Source organism: Gopherus flavomarginatus, chromosome 23 (genome assembly GCF_025201925.1).
Source record: "Gopherus flavomarginatus isolate rGopFla2 chromosome 23, rGopFla2.mat.asm, whole genome shotgun sequence".
Taxonomy (NCBI): domain Eukaryota; kingdom Metazoa; phylum Chordata; order Testudines; family Testudinidae; genus Gopherus; species Gopherus flavomarginatus.
The window spans coordinates 14,558,648-14,575,321 of NC_066639.1; the positions used below are offsets into that span (position 1 = coordinate 14,558,648).

Genomic DNA, 16,674 nt, shown 5'->3' on the forward strand with positions numbered 1-16,674 from the left:
AGGGGCTCAGCAGGGGGTCTGCAGGCAGGATTGGCCCTAGGGGGTGATGTGGGGCGGGGGCTCGGCAGGGGGTCTGCAGGCAGGGCAGGCCCTAGGGGGTGATGTGGGGCGGGGGCTCGGCAGGGGGTCTGCAGACGGGGCTGGCCCCAGGGGGTGATGCGGGGCGGGGGCTCAGCAGGGGGTCTGCAGGCAGGGCTGGTCCTAGGGGGTGATGTGGGGCGGGAGGTCAGCAGGGGGTCTGCAGGCAGGGCTGGCCCTAGGGGGTGATGTGGGGTGGGGGCTCGGCAGGGGGTCTGCAGGCAGGGCAGGCCCTAGGGGGTGATGTGGGGCGGGGGCTCAGCAGGGGGTCTGCAGGCAGGGCTGGCCCTAGGGGGTGATGTGGGGCGGGGGCTCAGCAGGGGGTCTGGAGGCAGGGCTGGCCCTAGGGGGTGATGTGGGGCGGGGGCTCAGCAGGGGGCGCTGCAGGCAGGGCTGGCCCTAGGGGGTGATGTGGGGCGGGGGCTCAGCAGGGGGTCTGCAGGCAGGGCTGTCCCTAGGGGGTGATGTGGGGCGGGGGCTCAGCAGGGGGTCTGCAGGCAGGGCTGGCCCTAGGGGGTGATGGGGGGCGGGGGCTCAGCAGGGGGTCTGCAGGCAGGGTTGGCCCTAGGGGGTGATGCGGGGCGGGGGCTCAGCAGGGGGTCTGTAGGCAGGTCTGGCCCTAGGGGGTGATGTGGGGCAGGGGCTCAGCAGGGGGTCTGCAGGCAGGATTGGCCCTAGGGGGTGATGTGGGGCGGGGGCTCAGCAGGGGATCGGCAGGCAGGGCTGGCCCTAGGGGGTGATGTGGGGCGGGGGCTCAGCAGGGGGTCTGCAGGCAGGGCTGGCCCTAGGGGGTGATGTGGGGCGGGGGCTCAGCAGGGGGTCTGCAGGCAGGGCTGGCCCTAGGGGGTGATGTGGGGCAGGGGCTCGGCAGGGGGTCTGCAGGCAGGGCAGGCCCTAGGGGGTGATGTGGGGCGGGGGCTCAGCAGGGGGTCTGCAGGCAGGATTGGCCCTAGGGGGTGATGTGGGGCGGGGGCTCAGCAGGGGGTCTGCAGGCACGGTTGGCCCTAGGGGGTGATGTGGGGCGAGGGCTCAGCAGGGGGTCTGCAGGCAGGAGTGGCCCTAGGGGGTGATGTGGGGCAGGGGCTCAGCAGGGGGTCTGCAGGCAGGGCTGGCCCTAGGGGGTGATGTGGGGCAGGGGCTCAGCAGGGGGTCTGCAGGCAGGGCTGGCCCTAGGGGTGATGTGGGGCGGGGGCTCAGCAGGGGGTCTGCAGGCAGGGCTGGCCCTAGGGGGTGATGTGGGGCGGGGGCTCAGCAGGGGGTCTGCAGGCAGGGCTGGCCCTAGGGGGTGATGCGGGGCGGGGGCTCAGCAGGGGGTCTGCAGGCAGGGCTGGCCCTAGGGGGTGATGTGGGGCGGGGGTTCAGCAGGGGGTCTGCAGGCAGGGCTGGACCTAGTGGGTGATGTGGGGCGGGGGCTCAGCAGGGGGTCTGCAGGCAGGGCTGGCCCTAGGGGTGATGTGGGGCAGGGGCTCAGCAGGGGGTCTGCAGGCAGGGCTGGCCCTAGGGGGTGATGTGGGGCAGGAGCTCAGCAGGGGGTCTGCAGGCAGGGCTGGCCCTAGGGGTGATGTGGGGCTGGGGCTCAGCAGGGGGTCTGCAGGCAGGATTGGCCCTAGGGGGTGATGTGGGGCGGGGGCTCAGCAGGGGGTCTGCAGGCAGGATTGGCCCTAGGGGGTGATGTGGGGCAGGGCCTCACCCACCGGCCAGGGCCGCTGCCTGCTGGCTTGGGGGGCAGGCCTGGGGGCAGAGCCTCTTCTCACCCCGATTGCCCCACTTCCCCCCACATCAGCCCCAGCTCGGGGTGGGGGGAGTCCCTCGGGCCTGGTCTGTGTGCGGGGGACTGACCCAGCCCCACGGCCACAGGGGGCCGGGCCCCTCCTGCCCCCCATCCGGGCACCGCGCCTGGGGGGGGAGGGCTAGAATCGGACTGACAGGGCCCACTACTGGCCCCCTGCCCCCTTATTGCCCCCAGCTCCCCAGTCTTCCCCCTCTTGTTGCCCCATGACCCTGTCCAATGTTTGCCCCCGGCATCCCTTATCTGCCCCTCCCCCTTCATTGCCCCCTCTTCTATCTGCCCCCTGGCTGCCCCTCCCTCTTTATCTGCCCCCTGGCTGCCCCTTCCCTTCATCTGTCCCCTCTTCTCTGTCTCACCTTGCTGCCCCCTCATCTGCCCCGTGTTGCCCCTGCCCCTTCATCTGCCCCCACATCCCTTCATCTGCCCCGTGTTGCCCCTCCCCCTCCCCGGAGTGACCCTCCCCCTTCATCTGCCCCTCCCCCTTCATTGCCCCCTCTTCTATCTGCCCCCTTTCTGTCCCTCCCCCTTTATCTGCTCCCTCGCTGCCCCTCCTCTTTTATCTGCCCCCTTGCTGCCCCTCCCCCTCTCCTGAGTGGCCCCTCCCCTTCATCTGCCCCGTGTTGCCCCTCCCCCTTCATCTGCCCCCACATCCCATCATCTGCCCCGTGTTGCCCCTCCCCCTCCCCGGAGTGACCCTCCCCCTTCATCTGCCCCTCCCCCTTTATTGCCCCCTCTTCTATCTGCCCCCTTGCTGCCCCTCCCCCTTTATCTATCCCTCCCCCTTTATCTGCCCCCTTGATGCCCTTCCCCCTTCATCTGCCCCAAATCCCTTCATCTGCTCCCTCGCTGCCCCCCTCCCCTTTTATCTGCCCCCTTACTGCCCCTCCCCCTTCATCTGCCCCGTGTTGCCCCTCCCCCGAGTGGCTCATCCCCCTTCATTGCCCCCTCTATCTGCCCCCCATCCCTTCATCTGCCCCGTGTTGCCCCTCCCCCTCCCCGGAGTGACCGTCCCCCTTCATCTGCCCCTCCCCCTTTATTGCCCCCTCTTCTATCTGCCCCCTTGCTGCCCCTCCCCCTTTATCTATCCCTCCCCTTTTATCTGCCCCCTTACTGCCCCTCCCCCTTCATCTGCCCCGTGTTGCCCCTCCCCCGAGTGGCTCATCCCCCTTCATTGCCCCCTCTGTCTGCCCCCCATCCCTTCATCTGCCCCGTGTTGCACCTTCCCCTTCATCTGCCCCCTTTGTGCCCCATTATTTGCCCCCTTGCTGCCCCTCCCCCTCTCCTGAGTGGCCCCTCCCCCTTCATTGTCCCCTTCATCTGCCCCTTGTTGCCCCTCTCCCTCTCCTGAGTGGCCCCTCCCCCTTCATTTCCCCCTCTATCTGCCCCACATCCCTTCATCTGCCCCGTGTTGCCCCTCCCCCTCCCCTGAGTGGCCCCTCCCCCTGTATCTGCCCCACATCCCTTCTTCTGCCCCCTCTGTTGCCCCTCCCCCTTCATCTGCCCCCTTTGTGCCCCATTATTTGCCCCCTTCCTGCCCCTCCCCCTTCATCTGCCCCGTGTTACCCCTCCCCCTCTCCTGAGTGGCCCCTCCCCCTTCATTGCCCCCTCTATCTGCCCCACATCCCTTCATCTGCCCCGTGTTGCCCCTCCTCCTCCCCTGAGTGGCCCCTCCCCCTTTATCTGCCCCACATCCCTTCATCTGCCCCCTCTGTTGCCCCTCCCCCTTCATCTGCCCCCTTGTGGCCCCGCCCCCCGCCCCGAGTGGCCCCGCCCCCCGCGCTGCCCCGCCCCCGCGCTGATTGCAGAGGCCTCGGGCCCAGCCGCTCCCCCCCCCCCGCCCAGGTGCCCGGATGCGCCAGCCCGGCCGCCATCTTCCCCGCTCGGCTCAGGGACTCGCGCCACTCGCCGAGCGCCCGCCCCGCCGCAGACCCCGGCCCGCGCCGCCGCCGCCCCCGACATGTGAGTAGCCCCCGATGCAAGAAGGGAAGCAGCGTGCAATGGTCCCCGGGCTGCATCGCTTCGGGTGCATGCAAGAGCCGGGCTCCCCCCTCGCCCGCCCCCGCAGGGACTGGGGGGCTCTGCCGAGCCCGGGGCTCAGCAAAACGGGGGGCAGGGGGCTGCTCAATGCAAGGCGCTAAAGAGCGTGCAATGCTCCGCGGGCTGCATAAACCCGGGGGCATGCGAGATCCGGGCCCTTCCCCTTCTCCCTCGCCCCCGCAGGGAAAGGGGGCTCATCCACCCTCCCAGTGGATGGGCTCGGTAAAGCCAGGGCTGGGGTGTTCTCAATGCAAGGAGATAAATAGCGTGCAATGCTCTCCAGGCTGCATAAAGCGGGGTGCACGCGAGATTCGGGGTCCAGTCTCCACAGGGGAAGGGCGCTTATGCACCCGCCCGTGGATGGTCTCCGTAAAGCCAGGGCTGGGGTGTGCACCCGAGATCCGGGCTCCCCCGCTGGGAAGATGGCTTACCCACCCTCCCGTGGCCGGTCCTCTGCAAAGCAGGGATAGGGGCATCCTCAGGGCAAGGCGTGGGGTGATGCATCGGCCCGGGTGCACGGGTGATTTCCTTGCCCGTTCCCGCATTTTGGGGGGGGGGCGTATTCCCAAAAGCCCAGGGCCCCTGGGGCTGGGCGCAGCCAGGCAAGGGCAGGGAGGGGACTAGGGGATCGATGGCAAGGAGATCGATCGCTTGCAATGCATCTCTGCTTGCATTACCCCCCCTCCCCCAATGCATCAGCTAGCCGCATTTTTCCTGCCCCACCCGTGGGGGGGGGTGTCCCATCACACCCTATGGCACCTGCCCCAGCAAAGCCCGGTTGCAAAGAAAGGACCTGGGGGTGCCCCTGGCTGCATTCTCTGCCATGCACAAAGGAGAGGGGGCTGGGTTGGGGGACCCCTGAAAAGGGGCAGAGGGAGGGCTGGAGAGAAGAGTGGGGGGTAGGGGCCCAGGGTTATGGGGAGAGGGTGGGGGGGGAGACAGATTTGGGGGCAGAGGGGGATGGGGGGCAGGGGCTTGTTAGGTGGGGCGGGAGTCTTGTGCGGGGGGACAGAGGGAGGGGAGCCGGAGCCTGGATTGGGGGGCAGAGGGAGATGAGTGGGAGCCTGGGATGGGGGGCAGGAGTCTTGGGGGAGGAGGGCAGCGGGAAAGGGCAGGAACCAGCCATGGGGAAGTGGGTTTAAAACTAGCATCACCCCATCTCCCCCCACCGCCCAGCAGAGCCAGGCAGCTGAAATTCCCCCCCCCCCATACACACTCATGTCATTGGGGGGCCCCCCCCCACCCCACCCCACCCATCTGGGGATACTGGATTTAAAAAGAGCCTCAGCCGAGCTGAATTTCTGGGAGGGTCCCCAATGCCCCCCCCATAGACAGAGGGCATCCACAGCCCCCCCAGTACGGGGATCGGGGGGGCTGCATCCCCCATTTCTCCTGCCGGGTATTTTTAGCTCCGGCAGCAGGATGACGCTGAACATGGCCGCTCGTGGGCAGCCTGGCTTCCCCCCCCCATGTTTTGTTTTCCCCGGGGAGGGGGGGAAGTCCCCCCCATTTCTGCAGAGCCCCCCAGCCTCCGATGCGGAGGCCACATAGCCAGTTGTAGCCCAGCCCCCCACCAGCTGGGATTTTTGGGGAGGTGGGGGGGTGTCGTTTTTTATTTTTAGAGGAGACGGGAAGGTCACAAAGAAACAGAGGGAGAATGGAGTGGGTCGGGTTGGGGGGTAGGATGTGGGGCTGGGGGATGGATGAAGGACAGGGCAGCAGTGCGGTGGGAGGGTAGGATGTGGGGCTAGGGGGCAGGTTGGGATGGACGGAAGACAGGGTAGCAGTAGGGTGTGTAGGATGTGGGGTTGGGGGCATGGATGGAGGACAGGGTAGCAGTGGGGTGTGTAGGATGTGGGGCTGGGGGCATGGATGGAGGACAGGGTAGCAGTGGGGTGTGTAGGATGTGGGGCTGGGGGGCATGGATGGAGGACAGGGTAGCAGTAGGGTGTGTAGGATATGGGGCTGGGGGCATGGATGGAGGACAGGGTAGCAGTGGGGTGTGTAGGATGTGGGGCTGGGGGCATGGATGGAGGACAGGGTAGCAGTGGAGTAGGGGAGTAGGATGTGGGGCTGGGGGGCATGGATGGAGGACAGGGTAGCAGTGGGGTGTGTAGGATGTGGGGCTGGCAGGGGCCTGGAGGATTAAGAGGGGGATGGATGGAGAAAGGGGCAGCTGTGGGGCTGGCAGGGCCCTGGGCAGATTGGAGGGGCATAGGGCATTGGGGCAGGGCAAGGCTGTGGTCCCACCCCTCCCCACCTCAGACCCCCTCCCCTCCCAGAGCCGGGGAGAGAACCCAGGAGTCCTGGCTCCGGGGTCCCTCCCTGGCCTGCAGCGGATGAGCTGCAGCGCTGCTGTGGGTCTTTGGCCGTGTGATTGAGGGGGGCTGTGCCTGTTTTGGGGCCCCCCAGGAGCTGTGTGTGTTTTCGGGGGTGGGCGGGAGGCTGGCCGATTTCACTGCCCGCCAAACCCCTTCTCTAGCGGGGTGTCTGCCTACCCCACTCCTGATGACCCCAACCCCCTACAGCTGGGGCTTGTGTGCCCAGAGATGCTCTAGGGCCGGGGATGGGGGTCTGCACACACCCCATGGGGGCTGGAGGATGGTGTTTGTGAGCTGGGGCCTTGCAGGGCAACGGAAACATTAGTACAGTGTAAACCTGAGCGAGTTTCCCTTCCCTACTGCTGGGAGCCAGGACGCCTGGGTTCTCTGCCCGGCTCTGGGAGGGGAGTGGGGGCTGGTGGGTTAGAGCAGGGGGGGCTGGGAACCAGGACTCCTGGGTTCTCTCCCCGGCTCTGGGAGGGGAGTGGGGGCTGGTGGGTTAGAGTGGGGGGGCTGGGAGCCAGGACACCTGGGTTCTCTCCCCAGCTCTGGGAGGGGAGTGGGGCCTGGTGGGTCAGAGCAGGGGGGCTGGGAGCCAGGACACCTGGGTTCTCTCCCCAGCTCTGGGAGGGGAGTGGGGGCTGGTGGGTTAGACCCGGGGGGGCTGGGAGCCAGGACTCCTGGGTTCTCTCCCTGGCTCTGGGACGGGAGTAGGGGCTGGGAGCCAGGACTCCTGGGTTCTCTCCCCGGCTCTAGGAGGGGAGTGGGGTCTGGTGGGTTAGAGCAGGGGGGCTGGGAGCCTGGACTTCTGGGTTCTCTCCCCGGCTCTGGGAGGGGAGTGGGGGCTGGTGGTTAGAGCAGGGGGGATGGGAGCCAGGACTCCTGGGTTCTCTCCCCGGCTTTGGGAGGGGAGTGGGGGCTGGTGGTTAGAGCAGGGGGGATGGGAGCCAGGACTCCTGGGTTCTCTCCCCGGCTCTGGGAGAGGAGTGGGGGCTGGTGGGTCAGAGCAGGGGGGCTGGGAGCCAGGACTCCTGGGTTCTCTCCCCGGCTCTGGGAGGGAAGTGGCAGTGAATGGTCAGAGCGGGCGGGGTGGGGGGAATGGGTTCAGGGATTCAACTTTCAGCCGAGAAGGGCCCATCAGACCATCCGCAGAGACACCCCCCCCCAGGGCCATGTTTCTGGGGAGCCAGGAGGGGATTTGCCCCGGCTGCAGCGTGGGTGAGCCCGCGACCGGCCCCTGCTTCCGACGAGGGCGGTGTGGGGGCAGTTTTTCCAAAGGACGCCGGAGAGTGGGGCAGAGAAGAGCCCCAGGACCGAGCCGAGGGCCGGAGCAATCGGGGCTGTGGTGGCATCCGGGGCGTGTCTCTGGGAGGACTGGCCCGCGGAGGCAATCCTGGGGGCGCTGGGCCCGATCGGGCCGCGGTGTTTGACCGCGAAGGGGAGGGACCTTTTGGAACAGGCTGCCCCGGGGCAGAGGGGGGCTGGTCCAGTGTTCGGATCCGGCCGGGAGGCACGTTAGCCAAACCCGTTACTGGCCTCCATCCGGGGGAGATTCCCTCGCCTGGGTGAGCCAGGAGGTCGGCACCCAGCCCCCCCTGCTCTAACCCACCAGCCCCTACTCCCCTCCCAGAGCCGGGGAGAGAACCCAGGAGTCCTGGCTCCCAGCCCCCCTGCTCTAACCCACCAGCCCCCACTCCCCTCCCAGAGCCGGGGAGAGAGCCCAGGAGTCCTGGCTCCCAGCCCCCCTGCTCTAACCCACCAGCCCCAACTCCCCTCCCAGAGCCAGGGAGAGAACCCAGGAGTCCTGGCTCCCAGCCCCCCTGCTCTAACCCCCAGCCCCCACTCCCCTCCCAGAGCCAGTGAGAGAAACCAGGAGTCCGGACTCACAGCCCCCCCTGCTCTAACCCCCAGCCCCCACTCCCCTCCCAGAGCTGGGGAGAGAACCCAGGAGTCCTGGCTCCCAGCACCCCTGCTCTAACCCACCAGCCCCCACTCTGCTCCCAGACCCGGGAGAGAACCCAGGAGTCCTGGCTCCCAGCCCCCCTGCTCTAACCACCAGCCCCCACTCCCCTCCCAGAGCCAGGGAGAGAACCCAGGAGTCCTGGCTCCCAGCCCCCCCTGCTCTAACCCACCAGCCCCCACTCCCCTCCCAGAGCTGGGGAGAGAACCCAGGAGTCCTGGCTCCCAGCCCCCCCTGCTATAACCCACCGGCCCCCACTCCCCTCCCAGAGCTGGGGAGAGAACCCAGGAGTCCTGGCTCCCAGCCCCCTTCCTCTACCCCACCAGCCCCCACTCCCCTCCCAGAGCCAGGCAAAGAACCCAGGAGTCCTGGCTCCCAGCCCCCCTGCTCTAACCCACCAGCCCCCACTCCCCTCCCAGAGCCAGGCAGAGAACCCAGGAGTCCTGGCTCCCAGCCCCCCCTGCTCTCACCACCAGCCCCCACTCCCCTCCCAGATTCCTCCCCAGTGCAGCCCCCATTTGCATCTCTCCCTGGCACTGGGTTTGGGTCGTTACCCAGCTGATCGCAGTCTACGTCTGCCTGGCGGGGATTAATTTTAGGGGTTCATTCTCCAGTGCTGCTCCACCAGTGCCCCACAGGCCCCCCCCCGAAAGAGCCAGGATAGAGGGACACCCGTGCCATGGGGGGGGGGGTTGTGGGGAGAGGCTGGCTATGGGGCAGGTTTATGGGGTACTGGCAGTCCAGGAGTGGAGGGTGTCTATGGGGAGGATTGAAGGGCACTGACATTGTTGGGGGCATCTATGGAGTGGGATTGAGGGGCACCAGGGCACTATGGGGTGGCAGTGAGGGGCTATGGGGTGGCATTGGGGGCACTGGCATTGCTGGGGGTGTCTATGGGGTGGGATTGAGGGGCACCAGGGCGCTGTGGGCTGGGAGTGAGGGGCTATGGGGTGGCATTGGGGGCACTGGCATTGCTGGGGGCATCTGGGACGGGATTGAGGGGCACCAGGGTGCTATGGGGTGTCATTGAGGGGCACTGGCATTGCTGGGGGCATCTATGGGACGGGATTGAGGGGCACCAGGGCGCTATGGGATGGCAGTGAGGGGCTATTGGGGGGCACTGGCATTGCTGGGGGCGTCTATGGGGCGGGATTCAGGGGCACCAGGGCACTATGGGGCAGGAATGAGGGGCTATGGGGCAAAATCGAGGGGCAGCACCCGCTGCGGCTGGCTGTGTTCAGGGTCGGGGCTGTTTCTCATGTGTGGGGTCGCTGTGACCTTTGCCCTCTGTCCCCCAGGTCGGCCCCCGCTGCCGCGCCCCCCGCCGCCGGAGGAGAAGGGGGTGGCCCCCCACCACCACCCCCCAACCTCACCAGCAACCGGAGACTGCAGCAGACCCAAGCCCAGGTGGACGAGGTGAGTTCGGGGGGTGGCGTGCGGCTTCCGGACGCCTGGGTCCCTGCTCTGGCCGGGTCTCCCCATGTCTGATTTTCTCGCCCCCCCCCAGGTGGTTGACATCATGCGGGTGAACGTGGACAAGGTGCTGGAGCGGGACCAGAAGCTGTCGGAGCTGGACGACCGAGCCGACGCCCTGCAGGCGGGCGCCTCCCAGTTCGAGACCAGCGCCGCCAAGCTAAAACGCAAATACTGGTGGAAGAACCTCAAGGTGCGGCCCCCCCCCCCGTGACACCCCATCTCCCCACGGCCCTCTGCACCCCACGGGCTCCCCTGCAGGCTCCATGGCCCCCCAGAGCCCCCCTTATCTCCGCACGGCCCTCTGCACCCCACAGGCTCCCCTGCAGGCTCCATGGCCCCCCAGAGCCCCCCTTATCTCCTCACGGCCCTCTGCACCCCACGGGCTCCCCTGCAGGCTCCATGGCCCCCCAGAGCCCCCCTTATCTCCGCACGGCCCTCTGCACCCCACGGACTCCCCTGCAGGCTGCAGGGCCCCCCAGAGCCCCCCTTATCTCCGCACGGCCCTCTGCACCCCACAGGCTCCCCTGCAGGCTCCATGGCCCCCCAGAGCCCCCCTTATCTCCGCACGGCCCTCTGCACCCCACGGACTCCCCTGCAGGCTCCATGGCCCCCCAGAGCCCCCTTATCTCCACACGGCCCTCTGCACCCCACAGGCTCCTCTGCAGCCTCCCCATCTCCCCACGGCCCTCTGCACCCCACGGACTCCCCTGCAAGCTCCATGGCCCCCCAGAGCCCCCCTCATCTCCGCACGGCCCTCTGCACCCCACGGGCTCCCCTGCAGGCTCCATGGCCCCCCAGAGTCCCCCTTATCTCCGCACGGCCCTCTGCACCCCACAGACTCCCCTGCAGGGCCCCCCAGAACCCCCCTTATCTCCGCACGGCCCTCTGCACCCCACAGGCTCCCCTGCAGGCTGCAGGGCCCCCCAGAGCCCCCCTTATCTCCGCACGGCCCTCTGCACCCCACAGGCTCCCCTGCAGGCTCCATGGCCCCCCAGAGCCCCCCTTATCTCCACACGGCCCTCTGCACCCCACGGACTCCCCTGCAGGCTCCATGGCCCCCCAGAGCCCCCCTTATCTCCACACGGCCCTCTGCACCCCACAGGCTCCTCTGCAGCCTCCCCATCTCCCCACGGCCCTCTGCACCCCACGGACTCCCCTGCAAGCTCCATGGCCCCCCAGAGCCCCCCTCATCTCCGCACGGCCCTCTGCACCCCACGGGCTCCCCTGCAGGGCCCCCCAGAACCCCCCTTATCTCCGCACGGCCCTCTGCACCCCACGGACTCTCCTGCAGGCTGCAGGGCCCCCCAGAGCCCCCCTTATCTCCGCACGGCCCTCTGCACCCCACAGGCTCCCCTGCAGGCTCCATGGCCCCCCAGAGCCCCCCTTATCTGCGCACGGCCCTCTGCACCCCATGGGCTCCCCTGCAGGCTGCAGGGCCCCCCAGAGCCCCCCTTATCTCCCCACGGCCCTCTGCACCCCACGGGCTCCCCTGCAGGCTCCATGGCCCCCCAGAGCCCCCTTCATCTCCGCACGGCCCTCTGCACCCCACGGGCTCCCCTGCAGGCTCCATGGCCCCCCAGAGCCCCCCTTATCTCCGCACGGCCCTCTGCACCCCACGGGCTCCCCTGCAGGCTCCATGGCCCCCCAGAACCCCCCTTATCTCCGCACGGCCCTCTGCACCCCACGGGCTCCCCTGCAGGCTCCATGGCCCCCCAGAGCCCCCCTTATCTCCGCACGGCCCTCTGCACCCCACGGGCTCCCCTGCAGGGCCCCCCAGAACCCCCCTTATCTCCGCACGGCCCTCTGCACCCCACGGACTCTCCTGCAGGCTGCAGGGCCCCCCAGAGCCCCCCTTATCTCCGCACGGCCCTCTGCACCCCACGGGCTCCCCTGCAGGGCCCCCCAGAACCCCCCTTATCTCCGCACGGCCCTCTGCACCCCACGGACTCTCCTGCAGGCTGCAGGGCCCCCCAGAGCCCCCCTTATCTCCGCACGGCCCTCTGCACCCCACGGACTCCCCTGCAGGCTCCATGGCCCCCCAGAGCCCCCCTTATCTCCGCACGGTCCTCTGCACCCCACAGGCTCCTCTGCAGCCTCCCCATCTCCCCACGGCCCTCTGCACCCCACGGACTCCCCTGCAAGCTCCATGGCCCCCCAGAGCCCCCCTCATCTCCGCACGGCCCTCTGCACCCCACGGGCTCCCCTGCAGGCTCCATGGCCCCCCAGAACCCCCCTTATCTCCGCACGGCCCTCTGCACCCCACGGGCTCCCCTGCAGCCTCCACGGCCCCCCATCTCCCTACGGCCCTCTGCACGCCACGGGCTCCCCTGCAGCCTCCGCAGCCCCCCCATCTCCCCACGGCCCTCTGCACCCCACGGACTCCCCTGCAGGCTCCATGGCCCCCCAGAGCCCCCCTCATCTCCGCACGGCCCTGTGCACCCCACAGGCTCCCCTGCAGGGCCCCCCAGAACCCCCCTTATCTCCGCACGGCCCTCTGCACCCCACGGGCTCCCCTGCAGGCTCCATGGCCCCCCAGAGCCCCCCTCATCTCCGCACGGCCCTGTGCACCCCATGGGCTCCCCTGCGGCCCCCCTTATCTCTGCACGGCCCTCTGCACCCCACAGGCTCCCCTGCAGCCTCTGCGGCCCCCCATCTCCCTACGGCCCTCTGCACCCCACGGGCTCCCCTGCAGGCTCCATGGCCCCCCAGAGCCCCCCTCATCTCCACACGGCCCTCTGCACCCCACGGGCTCCCCTGCAGGCTCCATGGCCCCCCAGAGCCCCCCTTATCTCCGCACGGCCCTCTGCACCCCACAGGCTCCCCTGCAGGCTCCATGGCCCCCCAGAGCCCCCTTCATCTCCGCACGGCCCTCTGCACCCCACGGGCTCCCCTGCAGGCTCCATGGCCCCCCAGAGCCCCCCTTATCTCCGCACGGCCCTGTGCACCCCATGGGCTCCCCTGCAGCCTCCACGGCCCCCCAGAGCCCCCCTTATCTCCGCACGGCCCTGTGCACCCCACAGGCTCCCCTGCAGCCTCCACGGCCCCCTGCGGCCCCCCATCTCCCTACGGCCCTCTGCACCCCACGGGCTCCCCTGCAGGCTCCATGGCCCCCCAGAGCCCCCCTTATCTCCGCACGGCCCTGTGCACCCCACGGGCTCCCCTGCAGGCTCCATGGCCCCCCAGAGCCCCCCTTATCTCCGCACGGCCCTCTGCACCCCACAGGCTCCCCTGCAGCCTCTGCGGCCCCCCATCTCCCTACGGCCCTCTGCACCCCACGGGCTCCCCTGCAGGCTCCATGGCCCCCCAGAGCCCCCCTTATCTCCGCACGGCCCTCTGCACCCCACGGGCTCCCCAGCAGGCTCCACGGCCCCCTGCGGCCCCCCATCTCCCTACGGCCCTCTGCACCCCACGGGCTCCCCTGCAGGCTCCATGGCCCCCCAGAGCCCCCCTTATCTCCGCACGGCCCTGTGCACCCCATGGGCTCCCCTGCAGGCTCCATGGCCCCCCAGAGCCCCCCTCATCTCCGCACGGCTCTCTGCACCCCACGGGCTCCCCTGCAGCCTCCACGGCCCCCCATCTCCCTACGGCCCTCTGCACGCCACGGGCTCCCCTGCAGCCTCCGCAGCCCCCCCATCTCCCCACGGCCCTCTGCACCCCACGGACTCCCCTGCAGGCTCCGTGGCCCCCCAGAACCCCCCTTATCTCCGCACGGCCCTCTGCACCCCACGGGCTCCCCTGCAGCCTCCACGGCCCCCTGCGGCCCCCCATTTCCCTACGGCCCTCTGCACCCCACGGGCTCCCCTGCAGCCTCCGCAGCCCCCCCCATCTCCCCACGGCCCTCTGCACCCCACGGGCTCCCCTGCAGCCTACACAGCCCCCTGCGGCTCCCTCATCTCCGCACAGCCCTCTGCACCCCACGGCTCCCTCGTCTCCCCACAGCCCCTTATGCCCCCCTCCGTCTCCCCACAACCTCCTGTCGCCCACTGACATCTCCCCACAGCCCCCTGTGGCCCCCTTGTCTCCCCCCCGCCCTCTGAAGTCCCCACAGCCCCCTCGTCTCCCCTCTACAGCCCCCTGTGGCCCTCTGACATCTCCCCACAGCCTTGTGCAACCCACTGACTCCTCCTATGCCCCCCCCATCTACCCCATGGCCTCCTGAGGCCCCCCATCTCTCCATAGCCCCCTGTGGGCCCCCCCATTTTTCCCTGTGTCTCCCCTCTGCCACCATCTGACTTCTACCCATGGCCTCCTGCCTCCCGACTCCCCTTGCAGCCCTCCTTCTTCCCCCCGCCCCCCAGATCTCCCCACGGTCCCCTGCAGCCCACTGACTCCCCTCATGGCCCCCTGAAGCCCTCCCATCTCTCCATAGCCCCCTGTGGGCCCCCCCATTTCCCCCCCCCTGCAGCCACCTGACTTCCCCCCATGGCCTCCTGCAGTCCCCTGACTCCCCCTGCAGCCCTCCATCTTCCTCCCCACATCTCCCCACGGTCCCCTGCAGCCCACCTGACTGCCCCCCCGTGACCCCAACCCCCCACTTCCTATACCATCTCCTCATCCCTGCCACACTCTGCTCCAGAGCTGCCCTTCCTGGCTTCCTCTGCCCCCCTCCGCCAGGGCTGCCCTCCCGGCCCCAAGCCCCTGCCCCCCACCTCCCTCCCGCTGCCCCTCCCTGGCGCTCATGGTCTCTCTCCCCACAGATGATGATTATCCTGGGGGTGATATGCGCCATCATCCTGATCATTATCATTGGTGAGTGGGGGCTTGGGGGCGGGGGGCTGGCAGGGGAGGGGGGTGGCATGTGACCCCCACCCCCTTCCCTAGGGACACTCCTACTCTTGGGATGCGAAAAAGGCAGCCAGGCAGCTGCCATGGGGGTGCGGCAATGAGGAGGTGGGGCTTTCCTTGGCCCCGCCCACAGACAGACCCACAGCGGCCCCTAAAGAGGGCAGCGAAGGGTTATTGGAAGGGGTGTGGCTTTCTGTGGCCCCGCCCACATGGTGGCAAATAGCCTTACCATAAAGGAGGCAGCCCCTTCTGTATTTTTGGGGTGAAGGTGATGGCACCCATCAGAATGAAGCAACAGTAATGTCTCATCCCCAAATGCCACCTGCCCCCTCTCCTCCTCCCATCCAGTCCACCTGTAAACATCAGCCATCATCAGTAGGTTCCAGGGTTAACACCCAATTGGGCTAAACAGGGAGACTTCCTCTTCGCTGTGAAGAAAGTCCCACTTTATGTCCTCAACTGTGGTGCTTCCCATAGGGCTCTTAGGCTGCCCTGGCTCCCCAGAGGTGGCCGCATTTCAGTGCCAAGTGAGGGGTCCCTGTATAACCTGCCGCCCGGCCCCAGAGGTGGCCGCATTTCAGCGCCAAGTGAGGGGTCCCTGTATAACCAGACGCCCGGCCCCAGAGGTGGCTGCATTTCAGCGCCAAGTATGGGGTCCCTGTATAACAGCCGCCCGGCCCCCGAGGTGGCCGCATGTTGAACTAACTCCTCTCTGCTCCCGTCTCTCTTTCCTTTCCAGTTTACTTCAGCACTTAATGGACCCTCGGAAGCCAAAGCCCCCCCCTCCCTCCCCCCAAAGGAGCTGCAGCTGGGAGAGGCACGAGGGGCTGCGACCCCCCCGCCTCCCATGATCTCAGCCATATCTTCCAGCCTCCCCCCCTTCCCCTTTCTCCCCCGGGCCCCCCCGTGGCGTGTGTGCGTGTCTTGCGGTGCGTGTGGCCGTCCTGTATATAGGCTGACTTATTTATACATATATATATATTCTATATTTTGTCTGTTTGTAGATTTATTACTAGATTTCCAGCTGTCATGGATCCCCCCCCCCCCCCCCCCCCGTGTTTTCAGTGTCTAGTGTTTTAATTTAAATATTTTAAGGACCAATCCCCCTTCCCCAAAAATAAAATAGGGGGTACCCAGAAGCCTGAGAAACTCAAGCACCCACCCCTGCCCTTTCAGAGCGAGGCCAGGCAGCACAAGCGCCGGGTCCCCTGGTTTGGCCATGTCTCAGCTCCTGGATAATCAGCCGCCCCACCCCAGAGGTGGTCGCATCTCAGCACCCGGGCAAGGGGTCCCTGGGTGACCGGCCGCCCCGCCCCAGAGGTGGCTGCATCTCAGCACCCAGGCGAGGGGTCCCTGGGTATCCAGCCGCCCTGCCCCAGAGGTGGCTGCATCTCAGCACTGGGCAAGGGGTCCCTGGATAACCAGCCGCCCTGCCCCAGAGGTGGCTGCATCTCAACACCCAGGCGAGGGGTCCTTGAATAAGCAACCACCCCGCCCCAGAGACGGTTGCATCTCACACCACCGGTGGCGGGGGGTGGATGTCATAAGTTTCTTTACCTTCCTCTCCCCCCCCATCCTGATCCGCCAACCCCTCCCCCGTGAGCTTTTGTAACATTCCTGGAGCTGCACTGTGCAGTCTGTTTTGGGGGGGGATTGATCTTCCTCCCCCCCCATGTCGGTGAGGGGGCAGTGCTGTGTCCCACCCCCAGCTCCAAGCCTTTAAGAGTCATGGGGGCGGGGCTGCATGGGGAAAGGAGGAGCCCCCAGATCCACCCCTCCCCCACAGCCCAGCAGTTCCAGCTTCTCTCCTCTGGGGATCTGGGGGGGGCAGGCTGGCTCCCCATTAACTGGCTGGCTGGCCCCCGAGTGCCCCCCACCCAGCAGCAGGGCCTGGGCCTGGCTGGGGCAAGGGGGCTCGGTGAGCCCATAGCAAGGGGGGCTGGGTAAGTCTCCTCTAGGAGGGGAGAAAGCAGCGGGCGCAGCCCAGGACCAGCGACCTCCCGCCCCCCAGACAGGGTGTGGGCACAGATGGGGCATTCCCCTCCCCCACCCCCTAATGGGGAGGTTCCCCTAATGGCCAGCAGGGGGTGACCCTGAGCTGCTCCGCAATGCAGGAATCAGTGGGTCGGGCTATGTGGGGGAAGGGTACGGATTGGGGGGTGCTGGCCGGCCGGATCCCCCCCACACACCCCACCGGGACCCTGCCCGGCTTTGTATCCCCGTGTCGT

General features: G+C 68.0%; 1 protein-coding gene across 1 annotated transcript; it reads left to right on the forward strand.

The window, feature by feature from the left end:
• The first annotated feature begins 3,718 nt into the window (after positions 1 to 3,718).
• Positions 3,719 to 15,434, forward strand: VAMP2 (vesicle associated membrane protein 2). The gene is made up of 5 exons (XM_050933231.1): positions 3,719 to 3,826; positions 9,484 to 9,601; positions 9,693 to 9,851; positions 14,359 to 14,410; positions 15,186 to 15,434. Coding segments are annotated over exons 1-5 (348 nt in total). The 5' UTR covers positions 3,719 to 3,824; the 3' UTR covers positions 15,203 to 15,434.
• The last annotated feature ends 1,240 nt before the right edge of the window (positions 15,435 to 16,674 follow it).

Bases quoted from the DNA above. Each gene is read 5' to 3' on its own strand.
- VAMP2 (XM_050933231.1), top strand. The intron at 9,602-9,692 runs GTGAGTTCGGGG...GCCCCCCCCCAG, and splicing joins CCCAAGCCCAGGTGGACGAG to GTGGTTGACATCATGCGGGT. The intron at 9,852-14,358 runs GTGCGGCCCCCC...CTCTCCCCACAG, and splicing joins ACTGGTGGAAGAACCTCAAG to ATGATGATTATCCTGGGGGT.